This window comes from Lactuca virosa, chromosome 4 (genome assembly GCF_052849685.1).
Source record: "Lactuca virosa cultivar CGN04683 chromosome 4, Lactuca_virosa_CGN04683_v6, whole genome shotgun sequence".
Classification (NCBI taxonomy): Eukaryota; Viridiplantae; Streptophyta; class Magnoliopsida; order Asterales; family Asteraceae; genus Lactuca; species Lactuca virosa.
The window spans coordinates 472025525-472047183 of NC_136429.1; the positions used below are offsets into that span (position 1 = coordinate 472025525).

General features: G+C 34.9%; 1 protein-coding gene across 1 annotated transcript; it reads left to right on the plus strand.

Moving 5' to 3' along the window:
• The first annotated feature begins 3387 nt into the window (after positions 1 to 3387).
• Positions 3388 to 4506, plus strand: LOC145109202 (uncharacterized). The gene is made up of 2 exons (XM_079046314.1): positions 3388 to 3890; positions 4122 to 4506. Exons 1-2 carry the CDS (start codon positions 3461 to 3463, stop codon positions 4223 to 4225), a joined length of 534 nt encoding a protein of 177 aa, XP_078902440.1. The 5' UTR covers positions 3388 to 3460; the 3' UTR covers positions 4226 to 4506.
• The last annotated feature ends 17153 nt before the right edge of the window (positions 4507 to 21659 follow it).

Sequence of the window (21659 nt, forward strand, 5' to 3'; positions counted from 1 at the left end):
TAATTACTGAACTTATATATTTATATATATAGTAACAAGGTTGGAGACGGCCCGATAGTGGTTTGTTGTGACTGAGTGATGGTGGTGGTGTTGTCCAAAATATGTTATCTTCGAAATATTTAAAATAAAATAGAGAATGTGGGGTGGGTGAGATTTTTTGGTATTTTTATTTGAAACAATAAAGAAAGAAATTAAAAATAAATAAAAACAATTAAAAAATATTATTTATTTTAGATAAAAATAATAAATTTAAATTAATAATCCAATAAAAACAATTAAAGCAATAAAAATTTTAAAAAAAAATAATTAAATAAAATTCATAATCCAATAAAGTAACACTTACTAATAGATAAAGATTATATGCTAAAAATAATATTTGTTAATATATAATAATCCAATAAAAAAGAATGAAAGCAATAAAGAAGAAATTTAAAAAAATTAATAATAAAAAAGTAATATTTATTAATATATAAATATAATATATTAAAAATAATATTTATTAATATATAATAATCCAAACAAAAGAATTAACGAAATAAAAAATTAAAAAAAATTAATTAAATGAATTTAATAATCCAATAAAGTAACACTTACTAATAGATAAATATAATATTATATGTTAAAAATAATATTTATTAATATATAATAATCCAACAAAAAAGAATTAATGCAATAAAGAAGAAATTCAAAAAAATTAATAATAAAAAAGTAATATTTATTAATATATAAATATAATATATTAAAATGAATATTTATTGATATATAAAAATCCAATAAAAAAATAATATGTAACATACATGTTCAGTTATCGTGTTATGTATTTTTAAAAGTGAAAAATATAATGAAATATTATATGAATTTGAGCGTTGAGTTCTAACAGATAGTTTTTACTAGCAATGAAGTAAAACTATGTTTAGAATCACTCGGAAAATATTGGAAGTCTTATGAGATTCCAATTAAAAGTCAAATATCGAAATTTAACGAAAATATAAAATTTGAAATAAGTAGAATTTTATTATTGAAGTTGTAGATAATTTTGTTAGAAACATTTAGACGAAAACCTCATCAAAATCCGAGTTATAACAAAGAAGTTATGACAAATCGAAGATCCACGACAAAATCGGCACGACGCCGAATGATGTAAAAAGTGAGTTTTTGATAAACTACTTTTTAGCTTTGGTGATCTAAATGAAAGTCATAGTATTTGTTAAACCGAGAATTTTCATAAAAAAAACGTCAAAATCTGACTTCGTATGAGGAAGTTATGATTTTTCTAAGTTTCAGAATAGCAGTAGACAGCTAAAAACTCGAAATAAAGATCGAGTGATTTTTAGCCGACGCAACCTAAACGAGAATCGAAGATCTCGTCAATAGTAGTACAACGGTAAAAAGACAGACGAAAACGGACATCAGATGAAGAAGTTATGAAATTGTAATGGACTTTTCCTGTCTCGGCCCGTTAAAAATATAATATTAATATAATATTAAAAATAAAGTCAAAATTAGCCGACATAGTCTAAACGAAAGTTGTAGAGCATAATTTTACCTACGCGTGCATATAAAGAACGTCAAAAACGGAGCTCGTATGCGAAAGTTATGGATTTTAGAAGTTCGGGGCACAATTTTCGAGAAACCTCGCATGGATAAGGTTCGATCTCGGTGAGTCACCCGCGCCATGTCCGATCAGATGACGAGTCCGAAGTGTGGTCCGGTAGAAATCCGACGCGTGTCGCATACGTGGCGTATCTGACGCGAGCCACGTCTCGCCTGCAAGCTTCCGACGCGCGTCCCACCCCTCGCATCTGCTGCCGCGTGTCCGAGCCTCGCTGCCACCTGCCCCCTTCCTCTTGCTTCGGATCCGAGGCTCGCACCTATATAAAGGGTGCGAGACCTCCCGGCTAATTTTTAAAAATTGGCACTTTTCACCCTAAACTCATATTTTCACTATTTCAACTTCCCCCGAAGCCCGTGATCATTTCCAACACCCGAAACACGCCCCGAAGTGCCCGAAGAGCCCGAGAATTTATCTTTTCGGTTTGAAGCTCAACCCTCGCAAGGCCCGAAAGCTAATTATAATAACGAAGTGCTGCACAAATTACTATTTTAACCACCGATTAAATTCACAGTGAGTTCAATATATAGGAACAATTGTATGTTATGTGTTATATGTGCTATGTGCTTTTCCGTGTTATCATCTTGTGTTATTATTTCTGCTATTTTGATAGCAAAGCTGTACCTTTGGCCATGTGATCAGTGAAAGGACTTAGATTCGCAGTGGTATTGGTATGTAGCCTCTGGCCATGTAGAGCATGCATCGTAAGAGAATGACTTCTATTCTATGACATTAACAGAAGGTTAGATAGGGCTAAAAGCCTGAAATCTACCAAAATGTTTAATCAGAAATCGTATGTCTTCTGTGCCATTTGTGTGAAAGTGTTATTGATGTATATCAAGTATTGAAATTGTTATGTCTCATTGATTGTATATCATTGAATCAAATCATCGATTGATATGGAAAGCTTGTCGCATTTCACATATGGCTTTGTTGTTTCTTATACCCATTTGCTTCTGTCATATTAAAGTATATACATGGCATAACATTATATTCTATCTATTATTGAACTCACTAAGCGTCACCGCTTACCCCTCTCAATGTTTAACAATTGCAGGAGATAAGTAACCAGTATAGTCGTATACTGTTGGAAAGTTTAGAATAGTTATAATATTACTTTTGTATTTAGGGATCATATATGTATAAGAGTATAGTATCCTGGGTAGTTGTGTAATATATAATACTTTGTAATAGTCGGTTTGTATCCAATAGTTTGTAATCACTTTATCAATGTAAAATATTGTTTTTATGAATATGGATGTAGCATGTTTTGGAGTAACAATTGTCTTTAGTACGAAAGTTAGGGTTCTTTCATAATACAATAAGAAAAAAGTTAAAAAGAAAAAAGTAATTCAGTTATTTAATAATTCAATAAAATGAAAAAGAAAAATTGCATAATTGGTCCTTATAGTTTGGTAAAAAGATAAAACTGCAGAAATTGTCCCAAGGGTAAATCCGTCATTTGCCAAAAGTTAACAACCATGCTGTTAAGCTTAACGAAGTAAGGTCTAAAACCACAACAAAAACATCAATTAGTGATTTTTTTGTTAATAAACATTTTTTTGGACCTTACCCACAAAAATTAACAAACCACAAGGACATTTTTGCAATTTTGTATAAAAAGAATCTAAAATGAAATGGTAAAAATTAAAATCGATCTTTCCTTTTTTAGTATTTTTATTCTTTGTGTATTTTCCTTGTTTAAAATAATACGACCAATGAATTAGACGGTTGTGTGGGCCATATGAACGTCTCTTTTCCTTTATAAGTCATTTCCATGTCCAAGTAAGCAGATCCGATTCCAGGACCCGATTGGGCACTCCAACCCAAACCCGCCAGGGGTTGGGCATGCCTCCGCCTCACGCCGCCGCTCCATCCGCCTCTATGCCGCCGCTCTCCTCCCCTCTCTACAAACAGAAATCATGGTCGCCGGACCTACACCGAGACGAGGAATGGATGCGACGGAAGGGGAAACACCTCCACCGCCGTCGTCGGAAGAGCAAAAGCGTCACCGATGAAGATATTGATGAACTCAAAGCTTGCATCGAGCTTGGATTCGGATTCGATAACTCTTCTCCCAATTTGGATGATCGCCTTTCAACTACTTTACCAGCTTTAGGCTTCTATTACGCCGTCAACAAGCAGTATCACGATACGATCTCCAAGTCTTCATCCATGTCGTCGTCGTCTTCTTCCTCATCGATTTCATACTCATCTCCTCTCTCGGAGCCTGATTTATCTTCTCCATCGAACACCTCTCACACCATAATCAACCGAGGTAATTGTCTTTCTCTAACTTAAATCGCTTATATTCATCGTAAATCAATCTAGATCTCGATTCAATTCTGAATTCGTTCCTATTCGAACTGATTTTCCTCCAATTTTAGTTAGAATTGTGTTACAGACTGTTATTGCTACTAAATTTCGATACATTTGAGCATAATTTCATGAGTTTTAGTGATCTTAATTCAAATATCATCTTACAATTTCTAAATTTTTGTGGGTGAAGGGGATAATCCACAAACGGTGAAGACAAGATTGAGACAATGGGCGCAAGTTGTTGCTTGTTCGGTGCGACTTTCATCATCATCATCATCATCATCATCACCATGAATAAAAAAATAGCCAACCATGGTTAGATCTAAACCCAATACTATAGTTTAAAGAAAATTCAGACCAACCAATCAATATCTATGTTTAATTTCCAAGATATTTTCTTGATATGATAATGATGTGAGCCCATCATGTTTCATGCCTTAATTTCTATGTATAATTTTTTTTTGTTATTATGTATCATGGTTTGTATGTATTTGGTTAAATTTGTCTTATTTTGCTTTTTTCTTGTTGGATTGACTAGTTTTGGTTAAATTTTAATGTATATCTTTTTGTTATTATGTAAGGGTTGTTAACTGGTTTCTTTATTGTGAAAAGGGAAAGTTTTAGATGTTTCTATGTGATTAGAATGCGATTGGAGAACAAATTATTTGGTAATTTAAATTGATGTGATGTGATATTTATTTTTCAAATGCCTTTGTAGCTTTGAGTATAATTTTGATTTGATTTTTTTTGTAGAATAAGGGGGTTATTTTTTAGAATCTATCTATCTGATTAAAATATAAATTAAAAAAAGTCTAAGTCTGAAAGTGTTGAATCATAAAAATTACAATTTTAACGTTATGTTTAAAATAATAATATATACCAAAAAATATCAAAAAAAATTTAAAAATTCATACGATTACTAAAATGAACCAAAAAAACCCAAAAAGATTACATAAAACAATGAACTTCTATTTGCCAAATCAACAAAATCGATTCACTGACTACTTTATTAAGTTGGATGGTGTCCTACAATTCTTACCCGTGCCACCAAGTTTCAACATAAAGGATTTTGTTGTTTTACCTATGAAGATTTGATATTAAGGCGTGGTGTTTAGGAATACTAACCAGGTAAAGAGGGAGGGAAGGACATTAATTTTCAACGGCAAATGATGAGAGATAGCGGTGGAAACTCACCGTCAGCACACTACCACCGGCAAAAAAAAAAAAAAGAAACACGGTGCGGTGTTTACCGGTGGTAAACATACAAAATCAACAACCACTGGCGGTATTAATATAAGACACCGTTTAGCCTTGGTGAGAATTGTTTCACCTACAACCTGAATGAAGTTTTAGCTCGTATGGTAAAAAAGGTAACGAAGTTTCAAAAATATATAAAAAAAAACCATTGTCTTTTTTTTAGTATACAAAATACCATTTTACCGGCTATTGTAGGTTACCCGGTTTCCAAATGTTCAAAAAATACCATTGTTGTTTTTTTAGTACAAAAAATACCATTAATGTTACTATTTGTACACGGAATACCAACGAAGTACACATGTGTTAAAATAAAACATTGTGGTAACCAGGTACTTCAGGTAAATGGAAAAATGACTTAAAAGTGTAACGAAGTTTCCAAAATGTTCAAAAAATACCACACTTTTTGTTAACTGCGTTGTTGTCGGATTATGTAGAACACAATCACCAGAGATCATGAACCGTCATATCAGTTCACAACAATTGTGAAAATCTCTTTCATTCCTTCACTCGACCATTCTTGTGCTAACAAGAGAAGTAAGTGGGTAATAACCCTAGTTAAACATTCTTGCTTCCTGATCACATTTATGCCTCAAACCTAAAACATATACACGTTATATAGATGCACATATTATACATCAAAGTTAGTCGTTCATTAGTGTTGCGGCACAAGAGAGACACAAAGGAAAAATGAGTGTGACGTTATACCATGAGAATTCATAAATATGGATTTAGATACAAACTGATTGAGTGATGGAATGAAAGAGAGTAAACAACTGGTGTGAACTGGTATGGCGGTGACTAATCTCCGATGATCGTGTTCTATATAATCCAGAAACAATGAAGTTAACAAAAGGTGCTCTGAAAAAACAACAATGATTTTTTTTTTAACATTACGGAAATTTCAATGGTATTTTTTGTACTAAAATATGTACTTCGTTGGTATTTTGTGTACAAATGATATACTTCAAGGGTATTTTTTATACTAAAAAAAAATAATGGTATTTTTTGAACATTTTGGAAACTTTGTTACCTTTTTAAGTCATTGTCTGTTTACCTGAGATAGCCGGTTATGACAAGGTTTTATTTGAATACATGTGTACTTCGTTGGTATTTTATGTACAAAAAATATACTTTAATGGTATTTTGTGTACTAAAAAAAGACAATGGTCTTTTTTTTGTATATTTTTGAAATTTCATTATCTTTTTAAGTCATTTTTCCAAAGGTGAATCCATATTCAACCCTTCAATGACAATTACAACACAAGCCAATAAAATATACCCTACTTTCACTTTTCACTTTCTTCTATTATCTTAACCCCAAGTCATTTTCCCCACATTTTCATTTTATTCTTCAAAATCCAAGAAATAGCCACATTTCATTTAACCTCATTAATTTTTTTAAATATATTTTATATCAATATTATATTCTATGTGTTGAAAATTAAAAGCCATAAATTTTAATATATTTTTTATAATTTTTTTACTATATATATAATTTAGTAAATATTATAAAAACTGGAAAAAAATGAAAAAATGACTTCACCTGTTGTCAAATCAAGAGAGGAGAAAAAATACAGGGAGGGTTACCCGCACCGCATTTTCTTTCACCCTAAACCACACCTAGGGTGTGGTGTTCATAGACACGGTTCACTGCCTAGTTATCCACCGCACCATGCGGATTTGGATACACTATTCAACCCAAGAGGTGCACATACATCACGTTAATGAGAGATCATTAGAGTCCGATCCTTTATTAATATCATGCATAAAGATTATTTTGAAACACCAATTATACATGACCTGTTCTCTTAAAACTTGAAAATTGCTTTTATCAAAAGAGTATTGCATATAGCCATTTCATCTTATTGTTCATATGCAAGTAAAATACAAACATGTTTAGAAAATAGCTTTTATACTACTAAACTACAACGAACTAGAAATTAGATAAAGAAAGAAAAAAATTGAAGGAAAAAAGTCAAAGACGATAAACTATAATGGACCTTTTCATACAAATATCAAAACCATGATGGAACTTAGGGACTATTATAGATGTGAATCTATTAAAAGGTCAACTTTTATAATTAAAAGATTCCGTTATGTTTAAAATAATAATATATACCAAAAAACTATCAAATTTTTTTAGAAATTCATACGATACGTTACTAAAGTGAACAAAAAGAAAAAACTCATAAGAATCACATAAAACAATGAGCTTCTATTTGCCAAATCAACAAAAACAATTCACGACTATTCTATTAATAACATGCTTCACCTGCATTAATCAATCAGAAAGAAGTTTTAGCTCGTATAGAAAAAAAAATCAATCAATACGTAGGTGTAAATAATCTATAGTACAACTTAAAAGATTAATCCATATTCAACCCTTTAAAAACAATTACAAAACAATCCAATAAGACTAGAGGGTATACCCTACTTTCACATTTCACTTTTCCTGTGCGACCTCAATGTACACTCTCATTTCACTTTTCAAAACCAGAAAAATGTCACATTTCACTTCATCTCATTATTTTTTTTAATATATTTTATATAAATATTATAATTTATTTGTAGAGAATTAAAAGCCATAAATATATATATATATATATATATATATATATATATATATATATATATATATATATACACACACACACACATTAAATATTATAAAAACTCAAAAAAAAAAAATATGTTGTTGTTCAATCAGGAGAGGAGAGAAAACATAGGGAGGGATACCCACAACCCATTTTCTTTCACCCTAAACTGCACCCAGGGTGTGGTGTTCTTGAGTACGGTTCATTAATTAGTTATCAACCGCACCAAGTGGGTACACCGTTCAACCCAAGAGGTACACATTTTTGACACATGAAAAGTGACTCCTTAGCAATCCGAAGTGAATCCAATTCCGAAATAAGAAATGTTCCGAGATAACGCTGATTCCGAAGTGAAGATCTGTCTGAGACACATCATTTGTTACTTGCTATATGAGTATGTAATGTACCTTAAATGTTCCTAATACTAGTTTATCACTTAGTCGTTGTTTTATTGTACAATACATGTGATAAGATCAACAGATGCGACTTTGTCAGTCTGTTGATCTTCAGTTGTCTTTTAGTTCATGCCCTTTAGTAGAATTTTCTTATTTGATATTCTTTGTCTATTTAAGGAATTGTAACTCTAGTGTTACATACACGAGCACAACATTCTCTTTCACATCAATACCAAGAATCATTCAATCAAAGCACTCTCTTTTGCTTTCTTATTGTTCTTAAATTACTTTACATTATTCATACTTATTAATCATACATATCTTGAAAATTTTGTTGAATATATCTATTCTAACCAGACTTGATTGGATCTTCATTAGCTGCAGATACTGATCTTACCTTAATTCAAGGTTTGAGTTTTCAAACTTTGTCCGTGAAGATCGTTTTTGCCTTCACAATTGATATCATAAGTCTAAGTGGTTGTGTTAGGGTCGAAATGTTGTAATAGTCGAAGTTTGTATTTAGGGTCTTCAAACATTTTTGTAATGTATTTTACTAGGGCATAATATTCAAAGCTTCATGTTTAGTCCTTAGTATATTTTTTTGTATGCTTTTCTCTTCTATAAATAGGAGTGGTTACTAGTGTCTTAGTAACGAAGTCTTTACAGAATATTCATTGTACTCTGTAAAATTTGCAAAAGCGTAATAGAGCCAAACATATCATATTTACATCGGTGTTCAAATCTTTCAATTCTACTTTGAATTTACACTCTAATTCTTTCAATACTTGATTCATTGTCTCATCAATTGGTATCAGAGCAGGAATCATATCTCTGATCTGATTTTCACTTTGTTCAAAAGGTTTTTGAGTCAACTTTTTGATTCAAAAGTTTCCGCACTTTTTGAAAGTGAAAAATTGTTTAGATCTAAGTCTGTGATTCGATTCTGCACTTAATTCATTGAATCGAGTGTTCTAAGAGTGATTGTGATTTGAATCATACAGTTTGTTGTCAAATTCTCAAAGTTTCTTCAAAAATTCTCAAGGATCTATTCCGTACAACAATGACGTTATTCAATCTGAATTCCATGACTTCATTTTCTCATCTTCTAGGATCATCCACCAAAATTCCTATGCTCATCCCTGAGTATTACGATCAGTGGGCTGATCGTATGCAGGATTATCTCAATGGATTGGATGAAGAACTGTGGAATTGCATTTCTGGCAATCTCAATCCACCATCGAATGTTCAACCAATTGGTTCTTCCTCTGGAAACTCTGAAGTTGAAAATCAATCTGATCGTCTGAAAAAGCTGGAGAAAAGGTGTGTAAGAGAGCTAAGAGGAGCTTTGCCTCCAGTTGTTTACAACTACGTGAGGAGTTGTACAACTGAAAAGGAAATCTGGAACAATCTCAAGGAAAAATTTCAGGGAAGTGAGAAGACGAAAGTTAATTATGTGAAGCAATGTTTAGTGGAGCTGAAGGACTTCAGACAAAAAGATGGTGAAACAATTGAAGTTTATTACGATCGTCTTAATGAATTGATATATCGATGCAATCGATATGGTATCACCAGATCAGCCATGGAATTCAATCTGATATTTGTTATGGGACTTCGAAAGGAATGGCGTAGTGTGAGCATGATGGTGAAGAATCAACAGAGCTTTGATACGTCAACATTGAATGACTTGTACAACCAAATTAAGACTCATGAAATCGAAGTGAACGAAATAGCTGAAGAATCGAAGGCTATGTTGGGAGGTCCACTAGCTTTGGTTTCGAAGATCTCTGAAAAAGATGCTGAGAAAGATGCTTTGGATGAAGATGAAGGGTTCATCATGAACTCAGATGATGAGGCAGTTGCCTTTTATTCAAACAATCGTGTGAAAAAGTTCTTCAAAAAGCCTTTCAATCCGAAGGCAAAGTCGTCTGAGACAAAAGAGAATTTTCTGAGTAAAAGTGCTGGGGAAGAGAAAAAGAAAGATGAGATGAAAGATTCGAAGCCTGTTGAGGGAAAGTCTGAGAAGAAGCTAAAGGGAGATGCTGGGATTGATTGTCATTATTGCAATGGTGCTAATCACCTTGCTAATGACTGTATGCTTCGAAAGAAGGATGAGAGAAAGAATAAGGTCAAGGATGAGGCGTACTATGCTGAAAAGTTGGAGGAGGTTCGTGCGAAAGCCAAGAATTTGTCTCTGGTTGCAAAGGGTGATGGGTTTTGAGCATTCTAACACTTCCTAAGTGTACATGCAACCCTAATAACCTTGAATCTATGTTTTCTCTATATACATGCAAATTTCTTTTCAAGGTTATTTCCTAAGTAGCATGGCATGGGGATTACATAGAACATAAAACTAGTAGAAATACATACCTTGTTGTTGCTTGGATTCCTTCAAGACTTTGTGAGCCTAGCACCCCAAATGTTGTGCCTCAAATGCTTCACACAAGACCACAAGACTTGGAATAACTTGAGAGAATACTTCTTACACTTGAAAATCGGTTATGCCCTCACTAGAAAAACTAGGTCACGATTTTGCTAGCCATAGGGTTCCTTTTATAGTGTTGTCACAATTAGGGTTTACATATGAATGCCCTTATATGTCATGACTCTTGATTTCTCATGACCCATGGGTTTGTAACTCCCATGGACTATCTATGGAGCTCCATATGGTTATAACCAAACCCATAAACCATGGATCATTAATCCACCATAAAAGAACTGATGATTGTCATAATCAACCCTATATATTTAATTAGTCTCACTTTGATCACCAAATTAATACTAGATTAATACTTGATCAATAATAATTAAATAATACTATTATTAATATATCAGAACTTATAATATATTAATAATCATAAGTGCCTTATTCTCTCATCTAGTCTATCCAAGTATTGCAATACCATGCAACCAAAATGGACCATGCCGGGTCGGGTCAAGTACATACCAAATAAAGTTATGGACTTAGACACTATACCCAACAGTCTCCCACTTGGATAAGTCTAATAACTATATTTGCAAATATGACTTCAAAATCCGACTAGCAATCGTAGCTCTTTCAAAGTCTCTCGGAACTGAGATGATGATGATACACCATTTAAGATAAGTGATCAAATAATCCTCTGTTCTCATGACATCAGCCGGACAAACACATGGAACATGGTCTTACTTATTGTCCAACATTTGTTTCTCGATCTCTGATTTGTTTCGACATAGAACTAAATTGAACACATCAATTAGGTTCTGACCGGGCCCGGTACATAGGTCAAAACCAAATCATCGAGGGGCCCAGATATCGCTTCTATTTCTAGAAGGAACAGATAAACTTCGACTGATATGCTTGTACTAACTACTTGTTGAATTATTCACAAAGGCACGTTTTATGACATCGAGTTACCAATGCGTTTTCGTGCAATCAATGAATAACCAACTCATAGTCAACAACTCATATCTCTAGGTTTGAAGATTTATATGATATTACCGTCTCACGATCACTCGAGATAAATTCCATGAAGTGATGCAAGTGAGCGTGGGTTGGATCCAATACTCAGCCCTTATGAGTACTCATGAATGTTGTAGCAACCATTGCATTGTCCAAAGCACTTTTAGACAAATCATACAAGCCAAATTTATGACAGTCTTAAATCAATACTTACTTCCAAAGTTTGACTGACTGTGGATGGTTTGAATAATAACATAATTATTCTGGAAGTAAAAACATGCAAAATTGAAACATAGTAAACAATCAACACAAGATAGTAACACCTTACTCATAAATAAATAACAACTTTTATTTATCATCAAATGTCAATTACATTTTACAAGTTTCAGGAATCTAATTATTGAAACTAATATCATCCTTCAGCCCAATGCGCCTCGCATGCTGTAAATGCTTAACCCTGCTCAGTCCCTTCGTGAGGGGATCTGCCGGGTTCTCATCTGATGATACCCTCTTAACCACGAGGAGTCCTTCTTCTATTCGATGTCTGATGAAATGGTATTTTCTGTCAATGTGCCTAGATCTCCCGTGATCTCTCGGTTCCTTAGCCAAAGCAACCGCACTTTCGCTGTCACAGAAAATTTCCATGGGCTCCTTTATAGCTGGTACAACTCCAAGGTCTTCGATGAAGTTCTTTAGCCATATCGCCTCCTTAGCTGCTTCACTTGCTGCTATGTACTCTGATTCACAAGTAGAATCAGCTACTGTCTCCTGCTTGCAACTTTTCCAAGTAATTGCCCCTCCATTTAGGATAAAGACCCAGCCTGACTGAGAGCGGAAATTATCCCTATCAGTCTGGAAGCTAGCATCGCTATATCCTTCCACTCTCAAGTCATCACTGCCTCCGAGGGTAAGGACCCAATCCTTAGTCCTCCGCAGATACTTGAGAATGTTCTTTACCGCTGTCCAGTGTGCCTTGCCAGGGTTCCCTTGATATCTACTGACCATGCTCAAAGCAAAGGCCACATCAGGGCGAGTACAAGTCATAGCATACATGATCGAGCCCACAGCGGAAGCATATGGTATATGACTCATCTCAGCTATCTCAGCCTCTGTACTCGGACTCTGAGTCTTACTCAGCTTGGCATTACCCTGGATGGGTAATTCCCCTTTCTTGGATTCTTGCATGCTGAACCTCTTCAGCACCTTATCCAAGTAAGTACTTTGACTAAGTCCAATTAGTCTCTTACTCCTATCTCTCAATATCCTTATCCCTAGGATATAGGCAGCTTCCCCAAGGTCCTTCATAGCGAAACACTTCCCAAGCCAGGACTTAACCTCCTGCAAGGTTGGGACGTCGTTTCCTATGAGAAGTATGTCATCCACATACAACACCAAGAAGCTAACTATGCTCCCACTAGCCCTGACATACACACAAGACTCATCCTCACTCCTAGAAAAGCCAAACTCTTTGACTTTCTCATCAAAGCAAAGATTCCATCTGCGAGATGCTTGTTTCAATCCATAAATGGATTTATCAAGCTTACACACTCTATTAGGGTATCTTGTATCGACAAAACCCTCTGGTTGAGCCATGTAAACATTCTCAGCCAACTTTCCATTAAGGAAAGCGGTTTTGACATCCATTTGCCATATTTCATAATCATGAAATGCAGCTATGGCTAACAATACTCTAATAGACTTAATCTTAGCTACTGGTGAGAAGGTCTCATCATAGTTAACTCCAGGAGTTTGAGTAAAGCCCTTCGCAACCAGTCGCGCTTTGTAAGTATGTACCTTCCCATCCATGTCGGTCTTCTTCTTGAAGATCCATTTGCACCCAATTGTCTTACGACCTGGTACATTGTCAACCAAGTTCCAAACTTGATTGTCATACATGGACTGAATCTCGCTGTCCATAGCCTCCTTCCATTTAGCAGACTCAGGGCCTGCCATGGCTTCCCTGTAATTATTAGGTTCATCCAAATCTATTAGTGTACTATCACTAATAAATGTATCACCTTCAGTGGTGATGTGATAACCATAATAAAAATCAGGTGTGTTCCTCACCCTAGTGGAACGTCTTGGAGGTACAGACTCATCTATCGGATCAACAGGAGTTTCCTCCTCAGGTTGGTCGATAGCATTTGAGGTTCCTTCACCACTTGACTCTTGAAGCTCTTAAAGGTCAATTTGCCTCCCACTGTCCCCTTGGCTTATGAATTCTAGTGGTGAGCGCTGTGCGGTTCGGTGCGGTTATTAGCCAAAACCTCACCACTAACCGCAAATGCGGTTAATCCATTTTCAAAACCGCTTGGTGCGGTTATTTTGCGGTGCGGTTAGGCGGTTATTTTTGCGGTGCGGTTTTCTTTTTTCTGTGTTGCGGTTATTAACCGCATGGATTCGGTGTGGTTATTTTGTGTGGTTTTTAACCATAGTTTGGAGCTCAAACGGCTTTAAGAGTTCAAACATATTACTTGTAATAATAAAAAAATCATAAGGTATAAGACAATTAACTTAAATCACAAACAACTAATATCTTAAAAACGTCAAATCAATAGTAATTAACAATAAATATCTTAAAATTGTCTAATTTCACCATTTTTCAAAGTTAAACATCACAAAAAACCAACACTTTTGTCTTCTAGTATTTTATCAATCTTTCGTCCATGAAACTTGTCTTATTTTTAATATTTAATATATTAATAATTAATAAAAAAAAATTGTATTTAATATATGCGGTGCGGTGCGGTTTTTTGCGGTTTTTTGAAAACTAATAACCGCACCGCACTGCAAATTTGCGGTTTTTGAAAAACAGAAAACCTCACCATCGGTTTTTATTGCGGTTGCGGTTAATCGGTTGCGGTTTATGCAGTTTTTGCGGTTAATTTTAGTTGCGGTGCGGTTTTTGCTCACCCCTAATGAATTCTCTCTCACGAAAGACTCCTCTTCTTGCTACAAAAACCACATTATCACTGGGTTTGTAGAAGAGGTAACCAAAGGATCTCTGTGGGTAGCCGATGAAAATACACCTCTCACTTCGAGGTTCAAGCTTATCATGAGTCTCACGCCTCACGAAAGCTTCACAACCCCAAATCTTGATGTGGTCCAAATTGGGAACTTTCCCAGTCCACATCTCACGAGGTGTTTTGGCAACCTTTTTAGTAGGGACTAGATTAAGGATATGGGCGGCAGTCTCTAAGGCATACCCCCAGAAAGAGATTGGTAACGAAGCTCGACTCATCATGGAACGAACCATATCCAACAAGGTTCGATTGCGCCTCTCAGCTACACCATTCAACTGTGGTGTTCTGGGAGGTGTCAATTGTGAGACAATCCCACATTCCTTAAGATAGTCAAGGAACTCAATGCTAAGATACTCTCCTCCCCGATCGGATCGGAGCATCTTGATGTTCCTGCCCAATTGATTCTCCACTTCCTGCTTAAACTCTTTGAACTTTTCAAAGGTTTCTAACTTATGCTTGATTAAGTAAATATATCCATATCTACTGTAATCATCAGTAAAAGTCACATAATAGCGATTAGCATCCCTTGTAGCAACTCTGAAGGGCCCACACACATCCGTGTGTACAAGGTCCAACAAACCTTCACCCCTATCAGAAGTACCTGTGAAGGGTGACTTTGTCATTTTTCCAAGTAAACAAGACTCACAACTATCATCTGACTTGAGTTCAAATGATGCCAAGACTCCAGCCTTTCGGAGTTGGCCTATGCGCTTCTTGTTAACATGTCCAAGACGACAATGCCACAAGGATGCTTTATCCAAGCTATCTGAAGAATCAATATACAACACATTATTTCCTAGATTGTCTACAACATTCACGGCTTCATATACACCATCACAAGGTAATGCTTTAAAGTAAAATACATCATTGAATTAACATTAATAGCACCATTTTTATTATCAAATGAAAATGAAAAACCTTGTTTGTACAAGCCATGAAAAGAAATAATATTTCTCGCCATTTCGGGCGAGTAACAACACTTATTCAAATCTAACATTAACCCATTATTAAGCAATAAAGAATAAACTCCTATCTTGGTAACATGTGATGCTTTCCTGTTGCCCATGACTAAGTTTATCTTCCCGTGCTCCACTTGCTCACTTCTTCTTAGTGCCTGCAAATCAGTACAAATGTGAATACCACAACCTGTATCAAGCACCCAAGAATTAGCATTAGATGAGTTATTAGACAATATTGTGTAAATACCTGCATGGGTGGGTTTAACCTTCCCATCCTTTACATCTTGCAGATATTTAGGGCAGCTTCGCTTGAAGTGTCCCTTATCCTGGCAATAGAAGCACTGTGCTTCCTTTGGGTTTGAAGAAGGGGTAATGAGACCTTTCTTTGTCCCACTTGAAGAGGAACCATCAAGAGTCTTACCCTTGGTACCCTTCGAAGGGCTTTTCCTCTTCATACCCTTTCCCTGCCCAATAGCCAGAACAGGGGCTGTTGAAGGAGTAGAAGTAGCAACCGCTTTACCCTTAAGGCTATTTTCAGCTGTCCTTAAGAGTCCTTGAAGTTTGCTAAGTGTGACTTCCTCCTTGTTCATATGATAAGTCATACGAAACTGATCATAACTTGGAGGTAAGGAATGGAGAATGATGTCAATCGCCATTTCCTCAGGAAAGTCAACATTTAGCTTCAACAACCGGACAACGAACCTTTGCATCTTCTGCAAGTGACCGGTGATGGGTTCACCATCCTTCATCCTTGCGGTTATCATGGAGGAGATGATTTCACAACTCTCCTGACGTGCGCTCTGATGATACCTTTCCATCAGATCCAGGTGCATCTCATAGGGGTAGAAATCTTCATAGGATTTTTGAAGTTCAGGAGTCATGGTGGCCATCATGATGCATGCTACTTTAGTAACATCCTTTTCATGTGCAACAAACTCCGCAAACTCTTCAGGAGTAGCAGTGGCTTTATTCACAACCTTAAGCTCCCTATCGAGGACATATTCTTTGTCCTCATAGCGGGTAATCATTCTGATGTTTCTGATCCACTCATTGAAATTGGATCCATCAAATATGACCTTACCACACAAGTTCATAAGGGAAAAGGATGCTGTTGGGTTTGAGCCAGAAACATTGTTGGAAGACATCTGAAAGGAAAGAAAGACAAGTTTCATTAGATTAGGAATCCTTAATAATTCACCCAAATGAAATATTAAGGCTAGGATCCAACAAACTATTTATAGTTGGAAGAGGGATGCCGTAATCCATACTATAAAATATTTGAAGGTAGGTAAATGACGATTTACCAATTTCCACCATAAGAACGAAATATTTTATTATTAGGTTTTATTGGTTTTGAAACTCCTAGATCTTTTGAGATACATTGAACTTTTCAATGGCATGTTTGAATCTCGATTGTGCCCTCTCAAGTTTGTGACTGGGATGCCGAGGATCACAAACAAGGTGTGAATAACCATACAAATTGACTTGGTACCCTCAACAATATTACCTAATCGATGTGCCGGTTAACCACACACGCTCCACCGATCTATAATAAGGTCAAGTTACCCTTTGCCACTCTTACTAGTCCATGTTAGTGTGCCGGTTAACCACACACGCTCCACTAACGACTTGGTAAGGTATAAAGTGTAATTTTATGGGCTAGCACCAATTTCACATTTTCCTAAAGTAACTAAGATTGGGAATTTATAATGTATAGTTACTTTATAATTCATTATACTTTTAACGAGTATTTAAAGTCGTATCCTACCCGTTCGGCTAACGACCCTCCACCGATCAAGGAAGCGGTGGGTGAGAGTGGACACCCATTAAGTCACCATTTTATAGGCAACAACCTTATACCCCCCTTATAGACCGGCTTCGTGAATGAGGTCTACTAACGGTAAGAATGACATATTCTTATACATATCTATATAATAAAATTATAATAATAGTATAAGTGTTGATTTTTAAACTTTTTAAAAATCTAAGGTTTAATTTGGAATTAAAGTATTAAAGTGTAAGACTTTTCAAATTCCAAAACTTGAGGGCAAGATTTGAAACTATTCCAAGTCTCTTCAATCTCTTCAATTTGTAACTTATGAGTTTTAATGGTTCATAAAAAATGAAGACTCTTCATTTTATGAAACCTCTTTAGTTCTTTAATCATAATTAAAAGAAGTGACTTTTGGTTATCCATAACTTGGGGACAAGTTATGGAGACCATCATAGCCATTAAGATCATGAATTAAACACACATGGAGGTTACACATAATTCCTATGATCTTCTAAACTCATATGAACACAAATTCATGTCAAGCAATTTCAAGAAAATCATATAAACATATACAATACTTGAAAATTGATAAAAGTCATGTAAAATGGGTTAACATAATCATTATCATTTTGAAAAACAGATTTTACAAGTCCAAAACAGATTGGGATAATGGTCTTAATCCATTTTCAGCAACAAAACTCGAAAAAACTGCCCAGCACGCTCCTACTCGTCGAGTGCATTATTCTACTCGTCGAGTAGGATGAATTTGTTCATGGACTCGGCGAGTCCTCCCCATGGACTCGGCGAGTCCAGTCGTCAGAGTGCAGAATTTTCGATTTTTAAGCAGTTTTGCATCAAGTATACAGAAAACAATCCTAGGCTCTGATACCACTGATGGGTTTTGAGCATTCTAACACTTCCTAAGTGTACATGAAACCCTAATAACCTTGAATCTATGTTTTCTCTATATACATGCAAATTTCTTTTCAAGGTTATTTCCTAACTAGCATGGCATGGGGATTACATAGAACATAAAACTAGTAGAAATACATACCTTGTTGTTGCTTGGATTCCTTCAAGACTTTGTGAGCCTAGCACCCTAAATGTTGTGCCTCAAATGCTTCACACAACACCACAAGACTTGGAATAACTTAAGAGAATACTTCTTACACTTGAAAATCGGTTATGCCCTCACTAGAAAAACTAGGTCACGATTTTGCTAGCCATAGGGTTCCTTTTATAGTGTTGTCACAATTAGGGTTTACATATGAATGCCCTTAATTGTCATGACTCTTGATTTCTCATGACCCATAGGTTTGTAACTCCCATGGACTATCCATGGAGCTCCATATGGTTATAACCAAACCCATAAACCATGGATCATTAATCCACCATAAAAGAATTGATGATTATCATAATCAACCCTATATATTTAATTAGTCTCACTTTGATCACCGAATTAATACTAGATTAATACTTGATCAATACTAATTAAATAATACTATTATTAATATATCAGAACTTATAATATGTTAATAATCATAAGTGCCTTATTCTCTCATCTAGTCTATCCAAGTATTGCAATGCCATGCAACCCAAATGGACCATGCCGGGTCGGGTCAAGTACATACCAAATAAAGTTATGGACTTAGACACTATATCCAACAAAGGGTGCGAATGAGGATGAAGATGGTACTTATCAAATCTGGTCATCTGGATCAGATGATGAGGAAATGCGAAATCCAACCCATGGAGCTATGTTTGCAAAAATGGAGGAAGAATCAGAGGAGGAAACATACGAAGTGCATGGAAGATGCTTCGTATCAAAAGCTGCTGACAAATCACCAATGACCACAAAGGTACGAAACATTCTTGAATCTTTTAATATTCCAGTACATGCTTATAATTCTGAATTAGTATCTTTTGATGAAACTGTTACTTATTTTGATTTGATTGTGGTATCTGCTAGCAATGAGGCTAAGAAGCTGTCAATGCAATTGCTAGAGACACAGAAGAAATTAGATTCGAAAATCACTAAGATAGATTGTCTAGAACTTCAAATAACGAATATCATGGTTGATAGGGACAATTTATCTAGTGATAATAAACTGTTGTTAGCACAAAGAAACATTTACTGTAATGCTGCTAAAAGACTATATGGGAAAATAACTGAACTTCATTATTCATGCGAAATCAGTAAAGAACAACATAGAAAATTGCTGCCATTTTTAGCTTATGAAAGAGCTAAGGTAGATAACATTTCGTATGACTGTGAAAAAGAAATAGCTGATTTTGACAAAGTTCCGAATGACAAGTATAGATATGGAATTGTCAAAGTTGATGAATGTCTTGATTCGAATGATTTAGTTAACATTGTAAATGATACTTTGACTAAATCTGAACAAATTCACATTTTGAAAAAGACTGAGAATTCATCATCTGATTCTCAATCTAATTTTGCTGATATTGAAGATAATTCTGACAATATTAGTGAAATTAGTGAGCTTGAAGATGTTGATTGTTCTCAGTTGTCTATTGTTAATGTTGCTTCGAATTCTAAAGGGAAAGAAAAAGTTAAGGATTTGATAGTTGAGAAAGAAACTGATATTCCCTCAACTTCGAAAGTTAGTGAAATGAACTTCATGGATCTCAAAGATTACCAAACTGATGATAGTGATGATGAAGATGTAGAGAAAGTTTCGAAAGAAAAGAAATCTTCAAAGAAAGAAGTAATTCCACGAATAGTTGTTGACCAAGTGTATGGTGATACACAAAAGTTCGAAAAAGTGATGAATGAAAAAGGTGAACATTATCTTGAAACAAACACGGTGGTTTTTCCAAATTTCAAATGCACAGATGATGTCATTTTTCCAAATCAAGTTTTCGTATCTACCGGAAATGTTGAGAATATCAAACCAGAGTTCAAGAAGATGGTTGAGGAGGATAATTCAAAAACAACTGAGGAAGGTTTTTTTCTCAAATCAAAACACAGTTGAAAACAACTTAACAAAGAATTCATATATTTTTCAACGACAAAAACCACAAAAACAATGGGTTGAAAAATCAAAAGTTGAAAAAGAGAAAGTAATTCGTGTTGAAAAGGAAAATGAAAAAGTTGTCAAATTAAACTCTAAGGAATTTAAAGATCAAATTGACAAATTTTGGAAGGAAAACAACATTTCAAAAAGACAAGCACGAAAGAAAATATTTTGGCAAAATATTGAGTCTCAAAAGATGTCTGAATCACAATCCATCAAAAAGGTTTTCAACGTTAAAAATGATTCTTTTTCAAAAACTCAACAATCATCTCAATCAAATCAAACAAGGTCTGAAGTACATAAGCAAACAAAGTTTTCGAAAGTTTCTGAAACTAACAAAACAAGAGATTTTTCAGAAAGATCAAATTCAAATCAAAAAGATTTTCAACGTCAACATTTTAAATAAAAAATTGATACATCCTATGCTTACTCTTATGTTACCAAACCCAAAGTTGATTTTGTACCTCAAAAGCCAAATTTTCCTAATTACACAAAGAAAGAAACTATGAGGACGTCACGGGAAAAAGGAATGACTTCAAGGAAGAACATTGATCATTGGCTTGACGGAAGAGGAAAAATGTATCAGTCAAATAAATATTCAAAAGAGCAAATTCATGAAGCATACGAAAAGTATGTAAATACTTCTTCGAATGGCAGCTCATCATCTAAGGATTCGAATATCTCAGTCAAAACATGGAGACCTGTCACAAAAGCGAAGACTGTTCAATCACAAACTCACGATGCGAAGGGAAAAGTCAGTGAACATTCGAAACTATCAAACACTTATGTTTCAGTTCCTTTAGATGATGAAGTGAACTTAATTGATAGTCTCAAAACCAAAGTTTGTGATTGGGTTAAAAGTTCTTCATTTCATTCGAAATTGAAATCTAATTTCCAAGGACCCAAAAAGCCTTGGGTACCTAAAATTTTTCATTGATTGCAGGTATTGTGTGACGAGCAATATGATAACAAATGGTACATTGATAGTGGTTGCTCTCGTCACATGACTGGAAAGAAGGAGAATTTAAGAGATTTTCGAAGTCTCAAAAATGCTGGAGTAGTAAAGTTTGGGAACAATCAAAAGAGTCAAGTCATGGGATATGGAAAAATCACAAATGGACAATTCACAGTGAATCGTGTTGCATATGTTGAAGGTTTTCAACATAACTTGATTAGTGTTTCTCAACTTGTTGTGGGAACTGGCAATCAAGTTCTTTTCAACGAAGAAGGAAGTGTTATTTCGAATGTT

Bases quoted from the DNA above. Each gene is read 5' to 3' on its own strand.
- LOC145109202 (XM_079046314.1), top strand. From the start codon at position 3,461: ATGCCTCCGCCTCACGCCGCCGCTCCATCCGCCTCTATGCCGCCGCTC. The intron at 3,891-4,121 runs GTAATTGTCTTT...TTGTGGGTGAAG, and splicing joins TCACACCATAATCAACCGAG to GGGATAATCCACAAACGGTG.